The sequence below is a fragment of the Scomber scombrus genome, chromosome 15 (assembly GCF_963691925.1).
Source record: "Scomber scombrus chromosome 15, fScoSco1.1, whole genome shotgun sequence".
Lineage (NCBI taxonomy): Eukaryota > Metazoa > Chordata > Actinopteri > Scombriformes > Scombridae > Scomber > Scomber scombrus.
Genome location: NC_084984.1, coordinates 23930637 through 23953056, shown reverse-complemented (window position 1 = coordinate 23953056; position 22420 = coordinate 23930637). Strand labels below are relative to the sequence as shown.

Genomic DNA, 22420 nt, shown 5'->3' with positions numbered 1-22420 from the left:
CTGACCTATTTTGAGGGCGAATCTGCAAAGACTTCATTAATCATCAATTTATCAAAAAATGATTCGGTATATATGAATGAAGAATAGATCTGTGGTTCAGAATATTTGGTAGAGAGACTTATTATAAGGGTTAAAGGATCAGTCTGGTGTTGGGAGGGTCGATTGAGGCCCAACAACACACTTTCTCCATTAGATGTTAATCCTGGGAGCTTTATACTTTATTATACTTGTAGCAAAGTCTGTGCTGAAAAAAATACACAATGCATAAAGTTTAAAATGAATGCATAGGAAAGGGATGCAGAGAGAAAAACCTACAAACACAAACATGCCTGCACTGTTTTTATTTCACGAGAACAGATGGGGGGACAGTTTCAACAACCCCAGGAAAGTATTTGAAGGAAATTTGAATATGTTTTTGTTTCCCTGATACTAAAGTTATTTTCCCAGTGTGGGGAAGCAGCTCAAACAGCATCAGTATGAGGCAATGATCAGTCCTGCAGGCTCCTCACAGGCAGAGGAGAGTTATATTCAGTCATTATTTTGGACATTCCCTGTAAGCGTTCAGCAGATGTCTCTGTGATTCGGTGAGCCAAAGCCGCAGCAGCCCCAGCCCCAGCCCAGCGCTAACTACTGACCCTGTTAAACCACACAGCCAGACCAGTCTGGACCCACCCAAACCTGGAGCCAGAGCCAAACCCCAGACTCTGGACAGAGCAGAGCAGAGCAGAGCAGAGCCAGGACTTGCCAGGCCAATAAAAAAAAAAAAGCACATTCCTCGTCACCAAACCCGGCCTCAAGACTTTTTCTTCTAACTCCTGCAGCAGCAAACACAGGTGCTCCTCTCATCAGATTCACCCAATAAACAAACAAAACGTTATTTCCATTGAACTTTGCAAAGAAACGCTTTGCAGGAAGAAGAGATGGGGGAAGGAGGGGGGTAAAATGCACTATATATAAAACAAGGAGGAATAAATCTAACAAAATCAGAAAGAAAGCCAAAGATTCCTGTCTCATATTCTTCACTTTTGCATCTCATGTAGTTTAATTTTCTGTATTTTGAGACCTTTTCTGGATACTATGCAGAAACTGACCCATATAACTCACCCTTACTTTTCCTGGAATCCTTGTTTGCTTGCAGCCATTTTTGAAGGGATTTTTTAAAGCAATTTATCCAAGTAATATAACCAGATGTTTTAATGCTATTACAATCGTTTGAACCTTTTCCGAAGGAAAGTTTGGTTTGTAAATGACATTTTTAGTGGAATAATAACAGCTGACTTCAGATACTAGAGTTAACTTGCTGCCTTAAAATGGAAAAGCTTTTTAAAGATGTGACTGATTGTCTCTGAGACTTTGTCAGAGTCAAGTTACAAAACCAGCAAAAGCTCCACTGTCTTTAGTTTTCAGTCCTGAGCCCCCCCCCCCCCCCCCCCCCGAAAAGATCAGTGGTCAGCAGCTCATTTAAATACAGAGGTGCCTCTTAGAGACCAAGAGCCAGAGAAACTAAGTCTTGTGCATTATTTCATCCAAATTTAGTTTTCAGCCACGTTAGCAGCTTGGCCGTAGGGGATTGCGGTGTCCAGACTTTAAAGGTGCAGTGTGTAGAAATTTAAATATTCATGAGTTAAGTTTTAATCAGTGTTTAATCACATGCAAATAAGAATCTTCATTAGCTTAGAATGAGTCATTTACATCTACAGAATGAGCAGGTCGTCTTCTAGGGCCTTTCGCAAGTTTTCCCGGTCACATAGATTCTCCTACATGCTCCGGAAGGGGGTTGGAGGGAGTATTCAGCTGCAATCTACATCCTCGCCACTAGATGTCACTAAAGCTTAAACACTCGTATTACTATTTCTTAGATTTCTATGAAATTTAGTACACACGTTCATGCTCCCGGGACGATGAATCCTACTGACTTTAGTGTTACTCTGACTTTTCCTCTAGCGCCACCATGAGGTAAAAGTTTTTTTTGTCTAACACTTAGCTAACACTACCTGCTTAGCCAAAGCTGCCAAAGTTAAGAGCTAATTAGAAATTGCCAGCATGCTACCAGGATTAAAGAAGATGGTGAACATTACTTGATAAACATCAGTATGTTCTGTAAAACCTTTAGTAATCTTCTGACTTTTAATTTGTCCAATACTTGATTTATAATGGTGATAAATTAATAATAATGATAATAATAAGATACAAACTTTCAGGAGCCCAAATGAACATGAAGTGTGTTATTCTTGCTGTAATCAATCCTCCTGTTCATACAGACCATTAGAAAATCCCTTCATAATGCTCTTACAATGGAAGTGATGGAGGACTAAATCCACAGTCCTCCTTCTGTGTAAACGTGGATTTAAAAGTTGATCTGAAGCTAATATGAAGCTTCAGTGTCCAAATGAGTCAAATCTTCATCTTCTATGTTTCAATGTTACAGTGTTTTTAGTACCAAAGTCTTTTTGTTACTATACTTCCACCACAGCTCAACAGGGAAACACTGAGAGGGAATCTGATGCTAAAAAGACTTTAAATGTGTCAGATATCACTTGATATGACTAACTCAGACTGATGAAGCTCAATAGAAGCTGATCATCTACTTTTAATTGTATTAAGATTGAATTTTGTCCTCCATCACTTAGACCCACTTCAGTTTTGTAAAGCCCAAAACCATTTATGCAAACTACAGTTGAATTAACCTCTAAGTTAATTTACATCAAGCCCCACCTCCTGTGTGCGTCTCTCTGTATCTTTGCTGCTGAACACAGGGACATCCTCGAGGCTTTCTGAGGCTCAGTAATGAAAGTGTGTAATTTGGTGGAGATGTGAAACCCCGCTGAGCTCCTCTCTAATGACAGTCCTGGTCCTGGTTCAGGGTTGGGCAATACCATCATGCACACTAATGCTATATGCGTGTGAGTGATAGTATGTATTTACAGAAATGCCTCGAATCAAGTGAAGATGATGTTATACTCCTCAGGACGAGGACGAGCTGTGTGGTCTGTTACTGCTCACACACACCTGTGACTCAGTGGTGAACGTGTGCTTGCATATGTTCACGTGTGCGTCTGTTTATTTCTAGGAGCTTGGACATCTCATTTGGGGATATATGACCATGCATATTTAAGGAAATATGTGCATATTTTCACTGTATTATTATATGTGCATTTTGTACATAGTCAGTTATTATAAATATTTTGTGTTTGTTATGTACATTGTGATTTATTTGAAAGACTAATGCAAAAAAAAAGAAGGTTTGTTTTATAAGCAAATGCTTCAGTCTACAACTTTTCAGTCAGAAACTGCTTTATTTAATTAACATTTATTTTCACTTTTATTATTAAACCCTTTTGGTTTGTCACTATTTCAAAGGGAGATGAATAAAATATTAACATATGATTATTGACTTTATTTATACATGTGTATTTGAGTTTAATGACCAAACTAAACTAAACATTCCCATGTTGGCAGGATTCATTCATACTGAGCATGTGCACACACAGACTTTCAGTTAGCTCTCGAATGGGGACAAAATAATTTAATCTTGCATCTTCTAGACTTTCCAAATGTTATCGGACCAAATACATCAAATGCTGCAGGTTCCATGTGATGCTTAAAACTATTTATACTCTGTTTTATGTTACTCTCAAAGCCAGAAGTGGGAGACTGCTGCTTTAACATCTCATCATGTTTTAAGTTGATATGTTGAACTTATTTCCACATCCAGCAGTTACTGATCCACAATATCATTCATTAGGAGTCGTGTTTCTTCCACCTGCTGAATGTAAAGTCAAATATTCTCTCTCTTTTAGCTCTGTTTTTACTCTCTACCAACTCCTGAGGGAAATATCTAAATGCTCCACTATGTTCACCAGCTAGTCTACAGCTAAGTGTGTCTGCTTGGTTCACTTCTTGTTTCTGCTGAAAACTAGCGGACAAAACAGTTAATGCATGTGTGTGCATGTGTGTCAGTGTGCGTGTTTGTGTGTCTGTGTGTGTGTGTGTGTGTGTGTGTGTGTGTGTGTGTGTGTGTGTGTGTGTGTGTGTGGATGTGGCTTTCGGAGCTGAATGAAGGAACATTCTCTTCTGGCCAAATAAAGCTGCCCATGTAAACTCCACATTCCTGAGCTTGCGGTGTGTCTGTCTCAAACTCTCTTTCTTTTATGGAGGGAGGAGGCTGCATGTGTGTGCGCGCGTATATGTGTATGTGTGTGTTTGTGTGTGTTTTCCTGAGAAACACACACTTTCGAAGATCTGCACAAGACTGACATTGAGTTTCGCACAGTTTCTGCTTACTGTAGGAAAATGTGGAAATAGGGAAAATAAAACCCTCCTCTTCTCTTTCTCTCTTTCTCTGCATTAAACTGACTTTTAAAAAAATATTCTGGGCAAAGCAAATATAATCGTTTATCCTTTTCAGGGAAAAAATCTTTCATTCTTCTATAAAAATTCAAATTCTGATCTATTCTAACCTCATGTAAAAAAAAAAAAACATGGTACAAATAAATCTCTTTGTATGTATGAGCATAAAACCAACCACGACCCACCCAAATCTGTACAATCATGTGCATCAAATGGAGTTGCATTGTGGGTAATGTAGGCACCACAGTTTGACAAGAAGGAAGAATGTATGGTTTAAAAAGGGGAGAATCGAGGTGGAACGAGTAACCAAACTCCGACCCTGCTCTGCATTTGATAGACTGAACAAAAACAACAAAAAACAAACAAACATAACTCTATGGCACTTCCTCGTGTTGTTCCCTTCTTGTGTTGTATTAACTCTCAGATTTCACATTGAATAAAAGCATCTGCTAAAAGAAACTGTAAATTGTAGAATCTCAGCAAAAACGCCATTATACCGAACTTGGCTGCGATTCACCTAGAGGGCGCTCACTTCTATACAAAAAAGCCCACGTTTTATTTTTAGCTGCTAACATGACTGCAAACGTAATAACTGCTAATATAATAGCTACTAATGTAATAGCTGCTAACGTAATAGCTACTAACGTAATAACTACTAAAATAATAGCTGCTAACGTAAAAGTTGTTAACATTATAGCTACTAACATAATAGCTGCTAACGTAATCGCTACTAACGTAATAGCTAGTAACATAATAACTGCTAACGTAATAACTACTAACATTATAACTGATAACGTAAAAGTTGCTAACGTAAAAGCTGTTAACATTATAGCTACTAACTTAATAACTACTAATGTAATTAGCTGCTAATGTAAAAACTGCTTACATAAAAGCTGCTAATGTAATAACTGCTAACGTTATAGCTGCTAATATAGTAGCTGCTACTGTAAGAACTGCTAACGCAATAGCTGCTAACTCGTCATGGTGACCCCATATTTTGTTCACTCCAACCTCTTAATAATAATGTCACCTGATGTCCTCCTTTAATCCCATCATAATTGCAACACCTGCTAGAGGGCCATCACTGCAATTTATACGGATGTTTCAATGTCTTTCTTATTCATGAGGACGATCTTATTTTAACCCAAACCACGATCTCTCCCTGAACATAACCAAACCCTAACCGCACCATTTTCACATCATAAAACATATTTAAAGAGCTCGGACCAACCACAGATTCTGTTGTTCCATTTGGAGTTGTTGTTGTTGCAGTGAGCTGTTTCCTTTTCTATAATAATCAACGACTTCGTCAAATTAATAACACAGACAGTATTAAAGGATGATAGTTTCAACATGGCAGACAGATGTTCTTGTTCCAGTGATCTCAGCGGAACAGGCGTGACGGTGATTCAGCCATTTATTCATATGAGCTCACATCTGTGTGGGCTGCTGTCATGTCTTGTGAAACTTATAATAACCAGGAGCGCATCCATCGAGGAGTTCAAATGTGACCGATGACTTTATGTTGGAGAAGTCATGACAGTTTGATTTGTTTCTTTGGAAATTTACAGTCTTTCATAACAACTTAAAATTATGTTTGATTTCATCAAAATGAAGACACGTGCAGAGGTGTAAGAAGGACTCAGATCCTTTACTGCAGTAAAAGTACCAACACAGTAAAAATACTCCATTACAAGTAAAAGTCCTGCATGATAGATCCTACGGGGACAGAGTATACTGTATCGTATCATAGTGTGCAATACAGTTTATATACATTGGATCATTTGAACATTTATTGAAATGAAACCATACAGTTTATATACATTGGATCATTTGAACATTTATTGAAATGAAACCATGTGAGAAGTTTAGAGGGAAAAATCATTATTCGGTGGAGCTGTTAACAACTAATAGACATCTGAAATGTGAGCCGACTACACACTGCTTTTTGGTTTCATCTTTAACAATGTGTTGTATTTTAAAAGCTTGTTATATTATCCATTGTGTCAAATCTTCATCTGAAAAGTAACTAAAGCTGTCAAATAAATGTAGTGGAGTAGAAAGTACAATATTTCCCTCTGAGATGTAGAAAGTAGCATCACATGGAAATACTACAGTAAAGTACAAGTACCTCAAACTGTACTACAGTAAAGTATAAGTACCTCAAAACTTAACTTAAGTACAGTATTTGAGTAAATGTATTTAGTTTCCTCCACTGAAAACAGACCTGTCCATAATGTGTTGCTGACCAAACTGCAAACAAACACTCAGGTGTGCAGAAATCAGCCACTTCAACATAAACACTTGCAGCCCACAGTCCTGCAGTGTTCAGTATATCCTTCCCAAACATACGGTGAAGCAACAGAGAGTTGAGCTTTTTGGGCTCATGATTTACATCCCTGTACCGAAAATACATCCACCAGTTTCCTATAACACGCAGTGAGTGAAGCACGGGGGAGTGTTGTGTTTGGCAGCTATCAGGATGTTTAGTGCCAGGCCTTGACTCAGCTGATTTTGGTTAAATTAAAAGCATGACATAAGTTGGATCCAAGCTGCAAAACGTGACATCAGTGAGAATGTCTGAGTAACCAGTCACTGTACGCCTCCTTTTGCAGGTGATATTTGTCTTTCAAACTGCACAAGTCATCATTTAAGTGTTTAAATGTGATGAATCCACTGATAATTATCACCAACTCTGAAGTTCCCCTCAGCTCTACGGAGCACTTAACCTCTTTTGGCTCATTGTTTTGGTTTTAGAGCCTGCAAACTTTGCTCAAATCAACCTTGTTTCCAGCAGCAGAAGGCAGGCAGCTATTTTCAGTCAGTAAGTATGTTCATTTGGAGCATGAAATCACAGTGTCTCAGTACACTTTAAGTAATTACAGTTTTTATAATGAAACACAAGACTGCTTATTACAGTAAATCAGTAACAAAACAGACAGAATAAAACAAAACTGAATAAATCTGAGCAAACAGAAATGACTACAGGTAGTTAATCAGGTAGAGTAAGAAAAACACTGTAAACCGGAGGGGAAAACAAGGAGGCACCATGTATCCAAAAAAATGGGGTAACACACGTTTTCCCTTCAACAAGATGCAATATAGTGTTAATATGTCATTCATTTTAAAATGTTATACTTTTGTATAGATGCTACAAATGTTTGTCCATTGAAGCTGTTCTGGGTCAGATTATCTCCGTATCTATTGCCATGTGTTTTAGTGAAATTAATAGTTAATCGTTTTAATAAGATAGTAGTTATGAGGATTTCTTTTTATGATGTAGCAGTGAAGACTGATGGCTCTAATGGTTATACAATAAACCCCACGGTTCCATAAAGTTCTGCTCATTTTCACTGTACATAAAATACATTTCAGTCAATATTGCTATGTTATATTTTCATTTCCTAGGTAAAATAGGACATGATATTGTGTGATAGGAGCTGTTTAGTGGTGTAAAAGCTAAAAAAAAATACACTCTCTCTGCTCTCTGAAACATGAATCAAGGTTTAATCACATTTATTGATCAGTCAGATCGACTATTGATGCTTTCTAAACACATCTGTGCTTCAACATTTGGTATAGACACTTTTAATGAGAAGATTCTTAGACCAGGTCAAAACTGACCCAGAACATACTGTGAGGGTGCAGAATATGAACAGTATGTGAGGGATTAAACCATCCAATCTTAAATATTTGAGACTCAAGTTGAGTGGGCCGTACGCCTCTGTCCTCTTCTACAGTACAAGTGGACAAGCTTGCAAGGATACTGGCACATTCACCAAAAAAAGTTTCTGGCTTCTGGGTTTATTTCAGTGTAAAGTATGTAGTGCAGTAGTGTTTCCCGATCGGCCCACAGACTTTACATTGTGATAACGTCACAGATTTTTAAATTGCTTTTCTTGACTCGAGGAAAGTTTAACAAATATAAAACCTCCATGGATTAACCTTGGTGTCGTCCTGGGTCAAATTGACCCCGTCTGTTTTGACTGTTCCTTCTTTCCTCCCTTCCTTCCTTCCTCTTTTCCTTTCTCCCTTCCTTCCTTCCTTCCTTCCTTCCTTCCTTCCTTCTTTCCTCCCTCCTTTCCTTCCTCCCTTCCTTCTTTCCTTCCTTCCTTCCTCCCTCCTTTCCTTCCTCCCTTCCTTTCCTTACTTCCTTCCTTCTTCCTCCTTCCTTTCCTTCCTTCTTCCTCTCTCCTTCCTCCCTTCCTTCTTCCTCCCTTCCATCCTTCCTTCCTCCCTCCTTTCTTCCTTCTTCCTCCCTCCCTTCCTTCCTTCCTCCTCCCTTCCTTCCTTCCTCCCTCCTTTCATTCCTTCTTCCTCCCTCCTTTCCTTCCTTCTTCGTCCCTCCTTTCCTTCCTTCTTCCTCCCTTCCATCCTTCCTTCTTCCTCCATTCCATCCTTCCTTCCTCCCTCCTTTCCTTCCTTCTTCCCCCCTCCTTCCTCCCTTCCATCCTTCCTTCCTCCCTCCTTTCCGTCCTTCTTCCTCCCTTCCTTCCTCCCTCCCTCCTTTCCTTCCTTCTTCCTCCCTTCCTTCCTCCCTTCCGTCCTTCTTCCTCCCTTCCTTCCTTGACTCAAGGACAACAGGAGGGTTAAAAATTCATGATACAAAGAGTCATAATTGACGTTGCCTGCAGTTTGAGATGTCCTGTCAACAGTTTTACAGGCGTCTATTTTACAATGGTGGTCTATGGAGAAAATGCTTTTTGGGGCGAAGGGGTTTTTTTTTAGCTGCAACTCTGCGAGTGACCACTGGGGACACTTGTCTGCAAGGTTGTGTGGTGGCGCCGTATCCAGCTCTTATAATACATCCATGCTCTTGGCTGTCCGTCTGTAACACAATCCTCTCCTTTGCTGTTGTGTTGTTCTCTCATTCTGCTGCCCAAAAGTGGCCAAAAATAGATAATAATTAACTGCAGCTTTAAGTAACTTATTTCACACTTTGTCGTTTTGTGTTTCGTAAATGTGATTGTGGCTTACAGACTGTGTATCGCACTATGATTGGCCCACTGGACATGTTTCTTGACCGCAAACCACCAATCAGGCCTTTCCACCCACAGCATTGCTTGCCCGGGTAAACACACCGCCACATTACGCTGTAGTAGTTAGATAACTGACCACAGACAGCTCCATCAGGTTCCAGAGATACATTCATGTTGAGGACAGTTTACACCAGAGGTTTTAAGAGTCCAGGTTCTGATTTCTTTGGGTCACCTGTTTACATGTTCCTGTGTTTACAGACTGAATGCATGAGGACATGAATGAACCACAGATGTAAACAGAAAACATGTAACGGCAGTCTAATCACCGTCTACAGTGTCAGAAAATAACTGAAGCTGGGGTTGGGGTCAGGTCTTGTTAGAGCCCGGATCTGGAGGTTTGGCCTGGAGCCCGTCATAGAGGAAGCCCCGCAGAGGGTAAAAGTACAAGAACCTTTAGTACATCTACCACTTTTATCCAACAACTTTCTTTGCCTCGTTTTCCGAGAGCAATTGAACTTCTAAGTTAAAGGACAGGTTCATAATTTATTAAGAGTGTCTTTGAACAGCAGTCAGGTGTCCATATGAGCAGGGAAAGAGGTTTTCCTCGCTGTAATCATTCCTCCTGTTCATACTGACTATTAAAAAATCTCCTTTAAAAGGTGCTTTCAATGTAAAGTGATGGAGGACTAAATCCACAGTGTGTCCACACAGTCATTTAAAGTAGCTGATCAGCTTCTATTCAGCTTCATCAGTCTGAGTTAGTCATATCAAGTGATATCTGACACATTTACAGTCTTTTTAGCATCAGATTCCCTCTTAGTGTTTCCCTGTTGAGCTGTGGTGGAAGTATAGTAACAAAAATACTTTGGCACTAAAAACAGTGAACGTTGAAACATAGAAGATGAAGATTTGACTCATTTGGACACTGAAGCTTCATATTAGCTTCAGATCAACTTTTAAATCCATGTTTCCACAGAAAGAGGACTGTGGATTTAGTCCTCCATCACTTCCATTGTAAACATTATGAAGAGATCTTCTAATGGTCAGTATGAACAGGAGGAATCATTACAGCAAGAATAACACATATACAGTATGTACTTCAGCATGTTCAAGTTTCCTTCAGTCCACATCAGCTGTGGCTCCATCTAGTGGTCACTACACAAAACATCATTATCCAGAGTGGATGTAATATTCTTGAGTATATGTTCATTATGATGCTGTGAGCTGTGTTTTCTTTGAGTCTCTGTCAGACTTGCTGATCAGAATAAAGTCAAACAGACATTTAATGGACAAAGTTCAGCAGAAGCTTCAACAGACTCAGAAAGCAGCTGATGATCCAGTGAAGACACTCTGAGCAAACTGATTTTATCAAGCTCACATTTTCTTCATCATTCACAGAAAAATGATTTCATGTAGAATAACTGTCCCTGAAGGTGGTTTACGTGATTTAGAGTATCCTGGTTATGTGTTGAATATGTAAACACCTGATATGGGTTTGTGTTATAGTTGGTAATACAAACAAATCTGACGGTAAATGATGTCACTGTTGTTTTCCACTGTAGCAGCAGAGTAGAGGTTTCTTGCACAACTTCACCTACTGCCCAGGTGCACGGAGAAGGGGAAAAAAAGTCTAAAAAAAGTGAAAGCTCCAGCAACAACTGTAGTATAGAACAACTTTATTCATAGAAAAGTGGTGCCTCCCCTTCTGCTATGTAGCCAAAAGGGTGACCGTTGAGGATGAGAAGGGTCCATAGTTACAAACTCAACTTTTAGACCATTCTGGGTGAAACCATCCAGGTTCTCATAGTACTGCATACTTCCATTCTTCTCAGTGTGAACCAGGGTTATTATAGTTAACTAAAACTTAGACTAAAACTAAAAGTGAACACATTATTTAGTTAACTGAAATTTTTTGTTTAAGTCAGTTTAAAAAAACGAAAAATAAATAAAAACTACACTAAAAAAACTAACTAAAACTAAACTGAACTGCAGATAAAATCAGCTTAGTTTTAGTTTTTAGTGTCAGCATTATTTCATCCTTTACAGCTTTTACTAATCAAGGCTTTCCTCCTAATACATGAAAAACTAAATAAAAACTAAACTAAAACTACTTCATCACTTGTTAAACTCACTAAAACTAAACTGAAATAAAAAAGCAAACTGAAAAACTAAATAAAAATAAAAACTAATGAACATTTCAAAACTATAATAACCCTGGTGTGAACACACTTATGACTTAAAAATATTAAGAAGTGTAAGTACAGAAGAGATTTGAGACACAGCAATGGATTTGAGAGTCCTCTCCCAAAGTAACTCAAAGACAAAGAAAGAAACTATTAATATAACAGAAAATAGTGCAGAAACCCTACATTATTAAATTGTGTGCTCAAAGTACATAAACTAATTCCAAATCAAACAAACTGTGTGGTATCAATGGTTAAATGTTAATTATTTGGTGGTGTGGCTGCCTGCACATTACATGAGCCTGCGTAGATAAATAAAGTGGAGAGTGAGTTGGGTGGAAACACTCAGACAACACTTCCCTCTGCTGTTTCATCCAAGATACAACAACCAGCAGCTGTCCAGTGAGTGTTTGAATGATTTTAACCCTCCTGTTGTCCTCGAGTCAAGGAAGGAAGGGAGGAAGAAGGAAGAAAGGAAGGGACGGAGAGAGGGAGGAAGGAAGACAGGGAGGAAGAAGGAAGGAAAGGAGGGAGGAAAAAGGAAGGAAGGATGGAAGGGAGGAAGAAGAAAGGAAAGGAGGGAGAAAGAAGGAAGGAAAGGAGGGAGGGAGGAAGGACGGAAGGAAGGAGGGAAGGAAGGAAGGAAGGGAGGAAAGAAGGACAGAAGGCAGAGAGGAAGGAAAGAAAGGAAGGAAGGTAGGTAGGAAGGAAGGAAGGGAGGGAGGAAAGAAAGACAGAAGGAAGGGAGGAAGGAAGGTAGGAGGGAGGGAGGGAAAAAAGGAAGGAGGGAAGGAAGGAATGTAGGAAGGAAGGAAGGGAGGAAAGAAAGACAGAAGGAAGGGAGGAAGGAAGGAAGGAAGGAAAGGAGGGAGGGAGGAAGGAAGGAAGGAAAGGAGCGAGGAAGGAAGAAAGGGAGGAAGAAGGAAGGAAAGGAGGGAGGAATGACGGAAGGATGGAAGGGAGGAAGAAGAAAGGAAAGGAGGGAGAAAGAAGGAAGGAAAGGAGGGAGGGAGGAAGGACGGAAGGAAGGAGGGAAGGAAGGAAGGAAGGGAGGAAAGAAGGACAGAAGGCAGAGAGGAAGGAAAGAAAGGAAGGAAGGTAGGTAGGAAGGAAGGAAGGGAGGGAGGAAAGAAAGACAGAAGGAAGGGAGGAAGGAAGGTAGGAGGGAGGGAGGGAAAAAAGGAAGGAGGGAAGGAAGGAATGTAGGAAGGAAGGAAGGGAGGAAAGAAAGACAGAAGGAAGGGAGGAAGGAAGGAAGGAAGGAAAGGAGGGAGGGAGGAAGGAAGGAAGGAAAGGAGCGAGGAAGGAAGAAAGGGAGGAAGAAGGAAGGAAAGGAGGGAGGAATGACGGAAGGAAGGAAAGGAGGAAGGAAGGAAGGAGGGAGGGAGGGAAAGAAGGAATGTAGGAAGGAAGGAAGGAAAGAAGGACAGAAGGCAGGGAGGAAGGATGGAAAGGAAGGAAGGTAGGTAGGTAGGAAGGAAGGAAGGGAGGAAAGAAAGACAGAAGGAAGAGAGGAAGGAAGGAAAGGAGGAAAGAAGGAACAGTCAAAACAGATGGGGTCAATTTGACCCGGGAGGCCGACACAAAGGTTAAGCACAAAAAAATCCCTAAAAATCTAAATATATCAAAGAGCAGCACCAGATGCAATGTATGTAAGACCCAACCTCCTGATTGTTATTTTCTGAAAGTTTTCCTCCTTCTCAGTGTTTCCAAGTTTCCACATCAACACTTTGGACCACGTTAAACTGAGATTCAAGGTGTCTGGAAACAAACTCTGCACAAAGAAGAAGATTAGACATCCAACTAAAGGAATAAAAAAGAAACACGTGATTTTTTTTTTTTTTTTTTTTTTAAATGGAGGGACTTTAATAAAAACATTTATTAAACATCAGAGTGATAAAAACATTCAGAACAGCAGGAGAAACAGACGGTTCAGGTTTTAGGCAAGGCAGCTTTATTTATATAGAGCATTTAACCCTCCTGTTGTCCTCAGGTCAAGGAAGGACAGGAGGAAGGGAGGAAAGAAGGAAAGAAGGAAGGAAGGAAGGAAATGAGTAAGGAGGTTGGGAGAAAGGAAGGAAGGAAGGAAGGAGGGAGGAAGGAAGTAAAGGAGTAAGGAAGGAGGGAGGACGGAAGTAAGGAAAGGAGTAAGGAGGGAGGAAGGAAGGAAGAAAGGAAAGAAAGGAGTAAGGAAGGAGGGAAGGAAGGAGGGAGGGAGGAAGGAAGGAAAGGAGTAAGGAGGGAGGGAGGGAGGAAAAGAGGAAGGAAGTAAGGAAGGAAGGAAGAAGGAAGTGAGGAAAAAAGTATGGAAGGGGGAAGGAGCAAAGAAAGAGGGAAGGAGGGGAAGAATGAAGGAAAAATTAAAGAAAGAGGGAGGAAGGAACAGTCAAAAGAGATGGGGTCAATTTGACCCAGGAGGACAACAGGAGGGTTAATACCCAGGGGAAATTCAATGTGCTTTACATAAAAACAAACATTTAACAGTAAGAATTGGAAGCATAAAAACACACAATTAAAAAAACAAAACAATTATAGTAAAAATTGGAAACATTAAAATTAACCCGATTATAATAAAAAAATAAAACAAAGCACAGAAAAATTGATAATTAGAGCATAAAATATGAGAGTGCAGCATAAAATAATGATCATTAAATCATTAATCATTAAAAGGACATACAGTGCAAATGAAAGATTAAAATGTAAAGGGCTTTGAAAGAGCTCAATCATTTAACCTGGATTTTAAAATGATTTCAGTTCTGCTGGTAGTTTGTTCCAGTTGTGTAAAAGCTGCTTCACCATGTTCAGTCTGAACTCTGGGCTCCACTATCTGACCTGAGTCAGTAGATCCCAGAGCTCTACTGGGTTTATATTAGGATCTTGAACGTACTGTCGATCACGGTGAGCCAGGCCGAGTGATACGAAAACCCGATGGAGTTTGCGGCCAGGCAGGTGTACTTTCCTGAATCCTCCAGCATCACGTTCCTCAGAGTCAAAACGTCTGTTTCTTTATCCATCGTGTTCAAACCTGAAGTCTGACAAACAGGAGCAAGAAATAATGTGTTCTGGTCGAGGAAACAATCAACTGATTAATTGATAATAAAAAATAATCATTAGTTGCAGCTTAAAATGAATCTTTATTGACTTTGGCAGTAACCAGTCAGTTGCAGATGAACTTTAAACATCTATAGAAACAAACCAGTTAATTATACTCAAACAAGTGAAATACCTTCAGCACGCGGACGTACGGGTGTCCGTCCGGTCGGACCCAGCTGCCGTTGACGGTGATGTGTTTGAGCCACTGGATGTGAGGCTGCGGGTGGCTGAACACTCGACACACAAACTCCACATTACTGCCGACCACGGCCGTCTGGTTGGCCGGCAGACCCGCCTGCAGGACGGGTCTGTAAGGACATTGCTCTGAAACATGAAAGGTTTCATTTAAACAGAGATAAGAGAGAAGCTACGACTGCGTATTAGGGCCATATGTGTGAGAGAAAAAACCAAATACTGGAGGAGGGGGGAGGGGTGATATTTCGAGAATAAACTCTGAATTTCTGAGATTAAAATCGGAAATTTATAAGCAAAAAACTCTGATATTCTCTGACATTATAAATTTGCACATTTGCAAGAAGGAAAACTTGCGTATTAGTATTATCATACATCCAATGTCTTTTCAAAGTCTGGATGCTTAGGGTGATCTGAAGATTCTGGGCTAAGATAAAAAGTATCTACTTATTGCTAAAAACAACTGTACAATGTGATCAGTTATTCCATGGCAGCATAATGCATGACAAGCGACGTCTCTGCAGTGTTGCAAAGTGAGGCTATGTGACTGCTCGGCAGAACAAAACACCTTTTTTTTTTGTTGCTGTTTTTTTCTCGCAGATTTATGACTTTAATATCAGAAACAAGGTGAACATAGTGGAGCATTTAGATATTTCCCTCAGGAGTTGGTAGAGAGTAAACACAAGAGCTAAAAGAGAGTGAATACTCTGACATTGAGTTTCAGCTAATTTTTTAGTAACTTTAGAGTAAAATTAAACAGCTTAATTTGTCTAAAATGCAGATATATGTGTTTTTGTGTTTTTCTTACCTACGACATACAGCTGATAGGTGTGTTTCAGGCTCCCGTATTCATTATCCACCACACAGGTGTAGTTGCCTTCATCAGACGGGACCACTGACTCCATGATCAGAGTCCACACGTGGTCTCTGATCTGAAGGATTCAACAGAGATCATCCACCAATGAGACACACTCTTCTCTCCTCTCATGTCATGTCTCTAACAGAGAAACGTCAATCACTCACCTTGAACCCTCCGATCCTCTGATCCTTCCTGAACTCTTTGCCGTTCTTGTACCAGCGCAGGGAGGGGACGGGGTTTCCTGACGCTTGGCACCGAAACTTTATGGTTTTCCTGGTAGGAACGACGACGGAACGCTTCTTCATCTTCTCTGGCGTTACCCACTGAGGCGCCAACGCTAACGAGGTAAACAACGTGATTACAGTCATTCATCTTTGTGCTTTCAACAAACCAACGCTCCACGTTACTGCCGACCACGGATGTCTGGTTGGCCGGCAGACCCGCCTGCAGGATGGGTCTGTGAGGAGAGTGCTCTGAAACATGAAAGGTTTCATCTAAACAGAGAAGCTACGACGGCATAATAGGGCCATACATGTGGGGGGAAAAATTACTGGAGGAGGGGGGTTATATTTCGAGAATTTCAGAATTTCTGAGATTAAAGTCGTAAATTTACAAGCAAAAAACTTGACTTGTGACTAAACACAACTGTACAATGTGATCAGTTATTCCATGGCAGCATAATGCACGACAAGCGACGTCTCTCCAGTGTTGCAATGTGAGGTTATGTGACTGCTCGGCAGAACAAAACACCTGTTTTTTTCTCGCAGATTTATTACTTTAATAGTAAGTCGAGTTTTTTCTCGAAATGTTACCCCCCCACCCCAGGTTTTTTAAATTGATTATTGCCTATATGGCCCTTATACACTGTCATAGCGAAGCAGCAACACGTATAAATCTAATAAAAGTAAGACATTTTATTTCCTTGTTTTGGCCGTGTGTCCACACTGAGTCAGCATTTTCATCACCAGAAACTGAGCTTGGTATAAATCCTTTTCTTTCTCCAGATGTTCAGTGCTCATGTTAATACTGTGCTAGTTAAAATGTTTGAGATGTTACGTATATTTAATTCATTATAACAGGTCAAAACGAGTTAATGAGACTGTAAGAATGGATCTTTTAAAGTGTTGAGTTTCTGGCTACTGAAGACTTGCTTCTTTTACACACTTTTTAAAGTGGTTATTTTTTCAGTATCTTTATCATTATAATGTCTGATCTGTCAGTGTGTGATGTGTTTGAACCTACAGAGAATTATCAGAGACTCTGCAGCTCCTCTTGCCTTTACGGAGTGTTAGATTGACCATAAGCGGCTGGATGATGCAGTAAAGAGGAGTAAAAAGGCAATGGTACGATGCACCAAATCATGGGTGTTTCTTCACCAAACCAATATAACAAACACATACAGCGGTACAGGCATGCAAGCATTACCCAATGGAAGACCTGACCAGCAACAAGGATGACTGGAAACTGGCGCCTTTTATACCCCATCACTGGTCTATTTAATTGGATGCTTCCACTCACAGGTTTCTTTTAACAAAATATATTATCTCACGGCTAATCCCCACAGACAATATAACCAGCCTACCCTTACATAATATTTATCCCTACTGCTGTACTGCTATTTACCCCTCCCCAGAATAAAAACAAACCCACTACAATAAATATACATATATACACACACCAACTACCAAACCCCCCTCTTCCTATCCTATCACTTGGTCTCTCCTGGAACCTTTAAATTGGTGTTCATACGCCCGGGGACTCTTTTGGCCAAACACTCTGGAGGAGACACCAAAAAGACAGGTAAGAATCTACACAAACAACTCAAACACAGGCCGCAACTTTAACACACTAATAAACACTTTCGCATTGCAATATTAAAGCACATTTATGTTGTGTCTGATTAAACAAAGCTCAACAGTACTTAATTTTCACTGTTGTCTATCAATTATAACCACTGGAGGTGCACACTCAGTATTGTCTAATCTAACTCCCTCTCTCCCTCAGGTGAAACCGATTATCCACAACTGCACCTGGCAGAAGACAACACACATCAATCACAACTCATTTCCCCAATGGTTTAAACTGTTCATCCACATGCTTCACACATTCAATAAAAATCAATGTGCAAATATGCAATGTGCAAACTGCTAATGAAGTGCAACTATCACAATGAAAGTGCCATGTGCCATTATTAAAGTGCCTAATTAAGTTGTTTGTTTAAAAGTGACATTAATACACAGACCCAGTTGTGCCATATTTACAAGGCCAAAGCCATCAGTCACTAGTAACGAAGAGCTCTTCGTTACACAGAGCTTTACAGAGAGTTTCAGCTCATTGTTTAACTGTCCAGCTGCAACTTTACTGTTTTAGTTCACTCTCAGTGCTCTTAAAGCGTTGGTTTCAAAGAAAAAGCTGTAAAAAAAAAAAAAAAGCCACTGTACACTACCTGCTCAGCACCAAACAGACAGTTATCTGTAGACTAGCTGGTGAACATAGTGGAGCATTTAGATATTCCCCCAGGAGTTGGTAGAGTAAAAACAGAGCTAAAAGAGACTTACATTGAGTTTCAGCTCATTTTTTAGCAATTTTAGTGTAAAATAGTATTAAACAGCTTAATGTGTCTAAAATGCAGATATGTGTGTTTTTGTGTTTTTTTTACCTAGGACATCCCGCTCCACGTTGCTGCCAACCACGGCCGTCTGGTTGGCCGGCAGACCCGCCTGCAGGATGGGTCTGTGAGGAGAGTGCTCTGAAACATGAAAGGTTTCATTTAAACAGATAAGAGAGAAGCTACGACGGCGTATTAGGGCCATATATGTGAAAGAAAAACAAATACTGGAGGAGGGGGGAGGGGTGATATTTCGAGAAAAAACTCTGAATTTCTGAGATTAAAGTCGTAAATTTAAAAACAAAACTCTATTCTCTGACATAAATTTGCGAGAAGGAAAACTTGCGTATTATCATACATCCAATGTCTTTTCAAAGTCTGGATGCTTAGGGTGATCTGAAGATTCTGGGCTAAGATAAAAAAGTATTTACTTATTGCTAAACACAACTGTACAATGTGATCAGTTATTCCATGGCAGCATAATGCACGACAAGCGACCGCTTCTCCATCTTCTCCGGCGTTACCCACTGAGGCGCCAACGCTAACGAGGTAAACATCGTGATTACAATCATTTGTCTTTGTGCTTTCAACAAACCAATGAACTACAAACTGAAGCAAGGAGAGAGAGTACTGAAAAATGAGGTAAAGTTTCATTTAAATGAGGCTTATTGACTATCATTTCCAACAAATATGTGTAAAACTTGTGGTAATAAGTTGGAATGAAGCTGGCTAAAAAGGTCTATCACAGAGTTGGGTGATCATTTTCTCTATTGTCATTGATTTGAGTTGTTTGGTCTATAATATGTAACCATTTCCCAAAATCCAAGATGATGTCCTCACATGTCTCAAACAGCCAAAAGGGAAGTGTGTGAAGAAGTATCTTACCAGTGTCGGTGTCCTCGGTGGCCGGTCTGGACTGAGCCTGAGGAAACTGAACCAGCAGGATCCAGAAGAGCAGCAGCAGGAGGCGGCGGTGGCGAAGAGAAAAAGACATCTCGTCCTCAACAGCTAATACATCAACGTACAAAGAACAGAACAGAACAAATTTTCATTGTTATGCAGATGATACTCAATTATATCTATCAATAAAGCCTAATGAAATCAACCAGTTAACTAAACTACAAACATGCATCAAGGACATAAAGGCCTGGATGACCTGTAACTTCCTGCTGTTAAACTCAGAAAAAACTGAAGTTATTGTGCTTGGCCCTAAACACCTTAGAAACACATTATCCAATGATATAACCACTCTGGATGGCATTACTTTGGCCTCCAGTACTACTGTAAGGAACCTAGGAGTTATATTTGACCAGGATCTGTCCTTTAATTCCCACATAAAACAAATTTCAAGGTCTGCCTATTTTCATCTGCGTAACATTTCAAAAATCAGACATATTCTGTCTCAAAATGATGCTGAAAAACTAATCCATGCATTTGTTACTTCTAGGCTGGATTATTGTAATTCATTATTATCAGGCTGCCCTAACAAGTCTCTAAAGACTCTCCAACTGGTCCAGAATGCAGCTGCACGCGTTCTGACAAAAACTAGAAAGAGAGATCACATTACTCCTATTTTAGCTTCACTGCATTGGCTTCCCATAAAATCAAGAATAGAATTTAAAATCCTTCTCCTCACTTTTAAAGCTCTTACTGGTCAGGCTCCATCATACCTTAAAGAGCTCATAGTACCTTATGTACCTACCAGAACACTGCGCTCCCAGAACGCAGGCCTACTTGTGGTACCTAGTATCTCTAAAAGTAGAATGGGAGGCAGAGCCTTCAGTTATCAGGCTCCTCTCCTGTGGAACCATCTCCCAGATTCGGTCCGGAGGGCAGACACCCTCTCTACTTTTAAGAGTAGGCTTAAAACTTTCCTTTTTGATAGAGCTTATAGTTAGCAAGCTCCTAGTTTATGCTGCTATAGGCTTAGACTGCCGGGGGACTCCTACCTCCATGATGCACTGAGCTCCTCTTTCCTCCTCTCTCTCTCTCTCTATCCATCCATCTATATCCAATAACATTCATGTACTATTAATGCATTCAGTAACCTACACTTCTTCCCCGGAGTTGTCTGTGCTTTCTCATCTCACAGGCAATCTGGGCCTGTAGACGTCCGGATGACAGATTCCAGTCCCGGACCTTCTAGCTTCAATGTTTATTTTCAATGTGCTACTCTCTCTCTCTCCTATTCTTCCTCTCTCTCCCCTCTACCCCAACCGGTCGAGGCAGATGGCCGCCCACTTTGAGCCTGGTTCTGCCTGAGGTTTCTTCCTGTTAAAAGGGAGTTTTTTTCTTGCCATTGTCGCTAAATGCTTGCTCATGTGGGAATGTTGGGTCTCTTTATAAATTAAAACTTGAAGAGTACGGTTTAGAACCTGCTCTATGTGTAAAGTGCCTTGAGATAACTTTGTTGTGATTTGGCGCTATACAAATAAAGATTGATTGATTGATTGATAGTATTTAATCAATATAAAAAGTTGTAAGATCATGCCAAACTAGTTGATATGGTGTTTTATTGAGAATTTAGTGTTTTCAAGCAAGTTGAATTATTTGGTACCAAAAAACAATTTGTGCAAGTTATTCATACTTTTATTTTCACATTTGAACCCCTTTAAATTTGACTAAACCACATGGACACAAAAAACATCATTGACCCAGATGTACTGTTAGACATGAGCTGTGTCCAAAATCACTCCTTTACTCACTCATTCTCTTGTCCCTGTATGATAGACACTAAATAGTTAACTCAATAGTTGCTTGATGCTAGTTTTCTTTTAGGGACTAGTGTGTAGAATTTAGTGACATCTAGTGGTGAGGTTGTAGATTGCAACCAATTCAATACCACATCGTCCCCATTAGTGTAGAACTCACAATGGTCACAAAAAATGCAAAAGTCCTTCACTATAGAATATGTTTGATTTGTCCGTTCTGGAGAAACATGGTGGTGCAACATGTTGGCCTCAGCGGAAGAGGAAAGAAAAACTGATTACAGCTTCTTAAAAGTGAATATGTTCTCTCTATGACAGTAAACTGAATATTTTTGACATTTGAGAACGTCAGATTGAGATTTTTTTGGAAACGCTGATTGACATTTTTCACCATTTCCTGTCGACTAATCGATTAATTGAAAAAAATATTCTCTCTTGCTGCCTGACAGGTGACTGACAGGTGTGAATCATCAGGCTGAAACTGGACATTTACAACATCTAAACTAAAGAAAGGTAACGATTTTAAAGATCATGCAGCTGTACCTGTCTGTGGCTCCAGATGTTGGATCCGTAAATCCAGATGTTTCTGCGGTGCTGAATGACAACACCTGGATTTAAAAACCACTTACTGAATACAACTTTTCTGTGTGTGGCCTCGGTATATTGTCTCAATGTACACCCGCAGAGAAGACACGCCTACAGTGGGAGTTCCAAGAAGAAGTGTGTTTCTTTTATCAAACAAGGTCTTGTAGAGTCAGCAATGTTTGTTTGTTGGTCCAAATTCCAACTCTCTAACACACAACGTGAATTGGTTTAATGTTAAAGATTAATTTCCACTCATCACCAAAACAATTTAGAAGCATGGTGACTCAGTGTGCTGAGAAGAGCTGTACATGTTATCTTTAAGTGAAAACATTCAGTTACCAGAAAGCGTTTTGTTTTGCAGTAGCCACTTCCTTCCCCACAGTACAGGCCTCCATCAGAGCTTTATGGATGAAACATAAAAAATCATCTGGGTTTTGTAAATTTTGCCCCTGCTTCATAATCACACTTAAGCCTAAGTGATTACATGAGTGTCAATCAATCTCTATTGATTTTCTGGTTCAAACTAGCAGACATGCAACGCAGCTGATATGCCCATTCCAAAACCAGATCATTTAGATTCATGGCAGTTTGTGTAATTAAATTAAACATCCAGCAGCTTTCCAGTGAGTGTTTGAATTATTTTAACATTTCTAATCATAATAACATTAAGTCTATAACATATAATGAAGAATATGTGTGTATAAAGCAAACTTCACATTGTTTAAACCATAGACTGTATATAAGAAATGGACGTAACATCCTTGACGTCACCCATTGGTTTGTGGACTGCTGCTCGGAGGCCAATAGTTTCGGATCTGAGCAGCGCTATCTTGAAAATTTCAGGTGCATGCCGGGAAAAATAA

The 22420-nt window shown here is 39.9% G+C and overlaps 1 protein-coding gene across 2 annotated transcripts; it reads right to left on the bottom strand.

Annotated features, from left to right (window-relative positions):
* Positions 1-13443: 13443 nt before the first annotated feature.
* LOC133995533 (fibroblast growth factor receptor 1-A-like) lies at positions 13444-21675 on the bottom strand. 2 transcript variants are annotated; one of them, XM_062434973.1, is made up of 7 exons: positions 21516-21675; positions 19150-19272; positions 18316-18405; positions 15821-15993; positions 15606-15729; positions 14739-14929; positions 13444-14574 (listed from the first exon to the last, which is right to left on the bottom strand). In XM_062434973.1, the coding sequence occupies exons 2-7, from the start codon at positions 19256-19258 to the stop codon at positions 14377-14379; spliced, it is 885 nt and encodes a 294-aa protein (XP_062290957.1). In that variant the 5' UTR covers positions 19259-19272; positions 21516-21675; the 3' UTR covers positions 13444-14376. The 2 variants fall into 2 exon arrangements, with proteins under 2 accessions (XP_062290957.1, XP_062290958.1); XM_062434974.1 differs by having other exon boundaries at positions 13444-14544.
* Between the last annotated feature and the right edge of the window lie 745 nt (positions 21676-22420).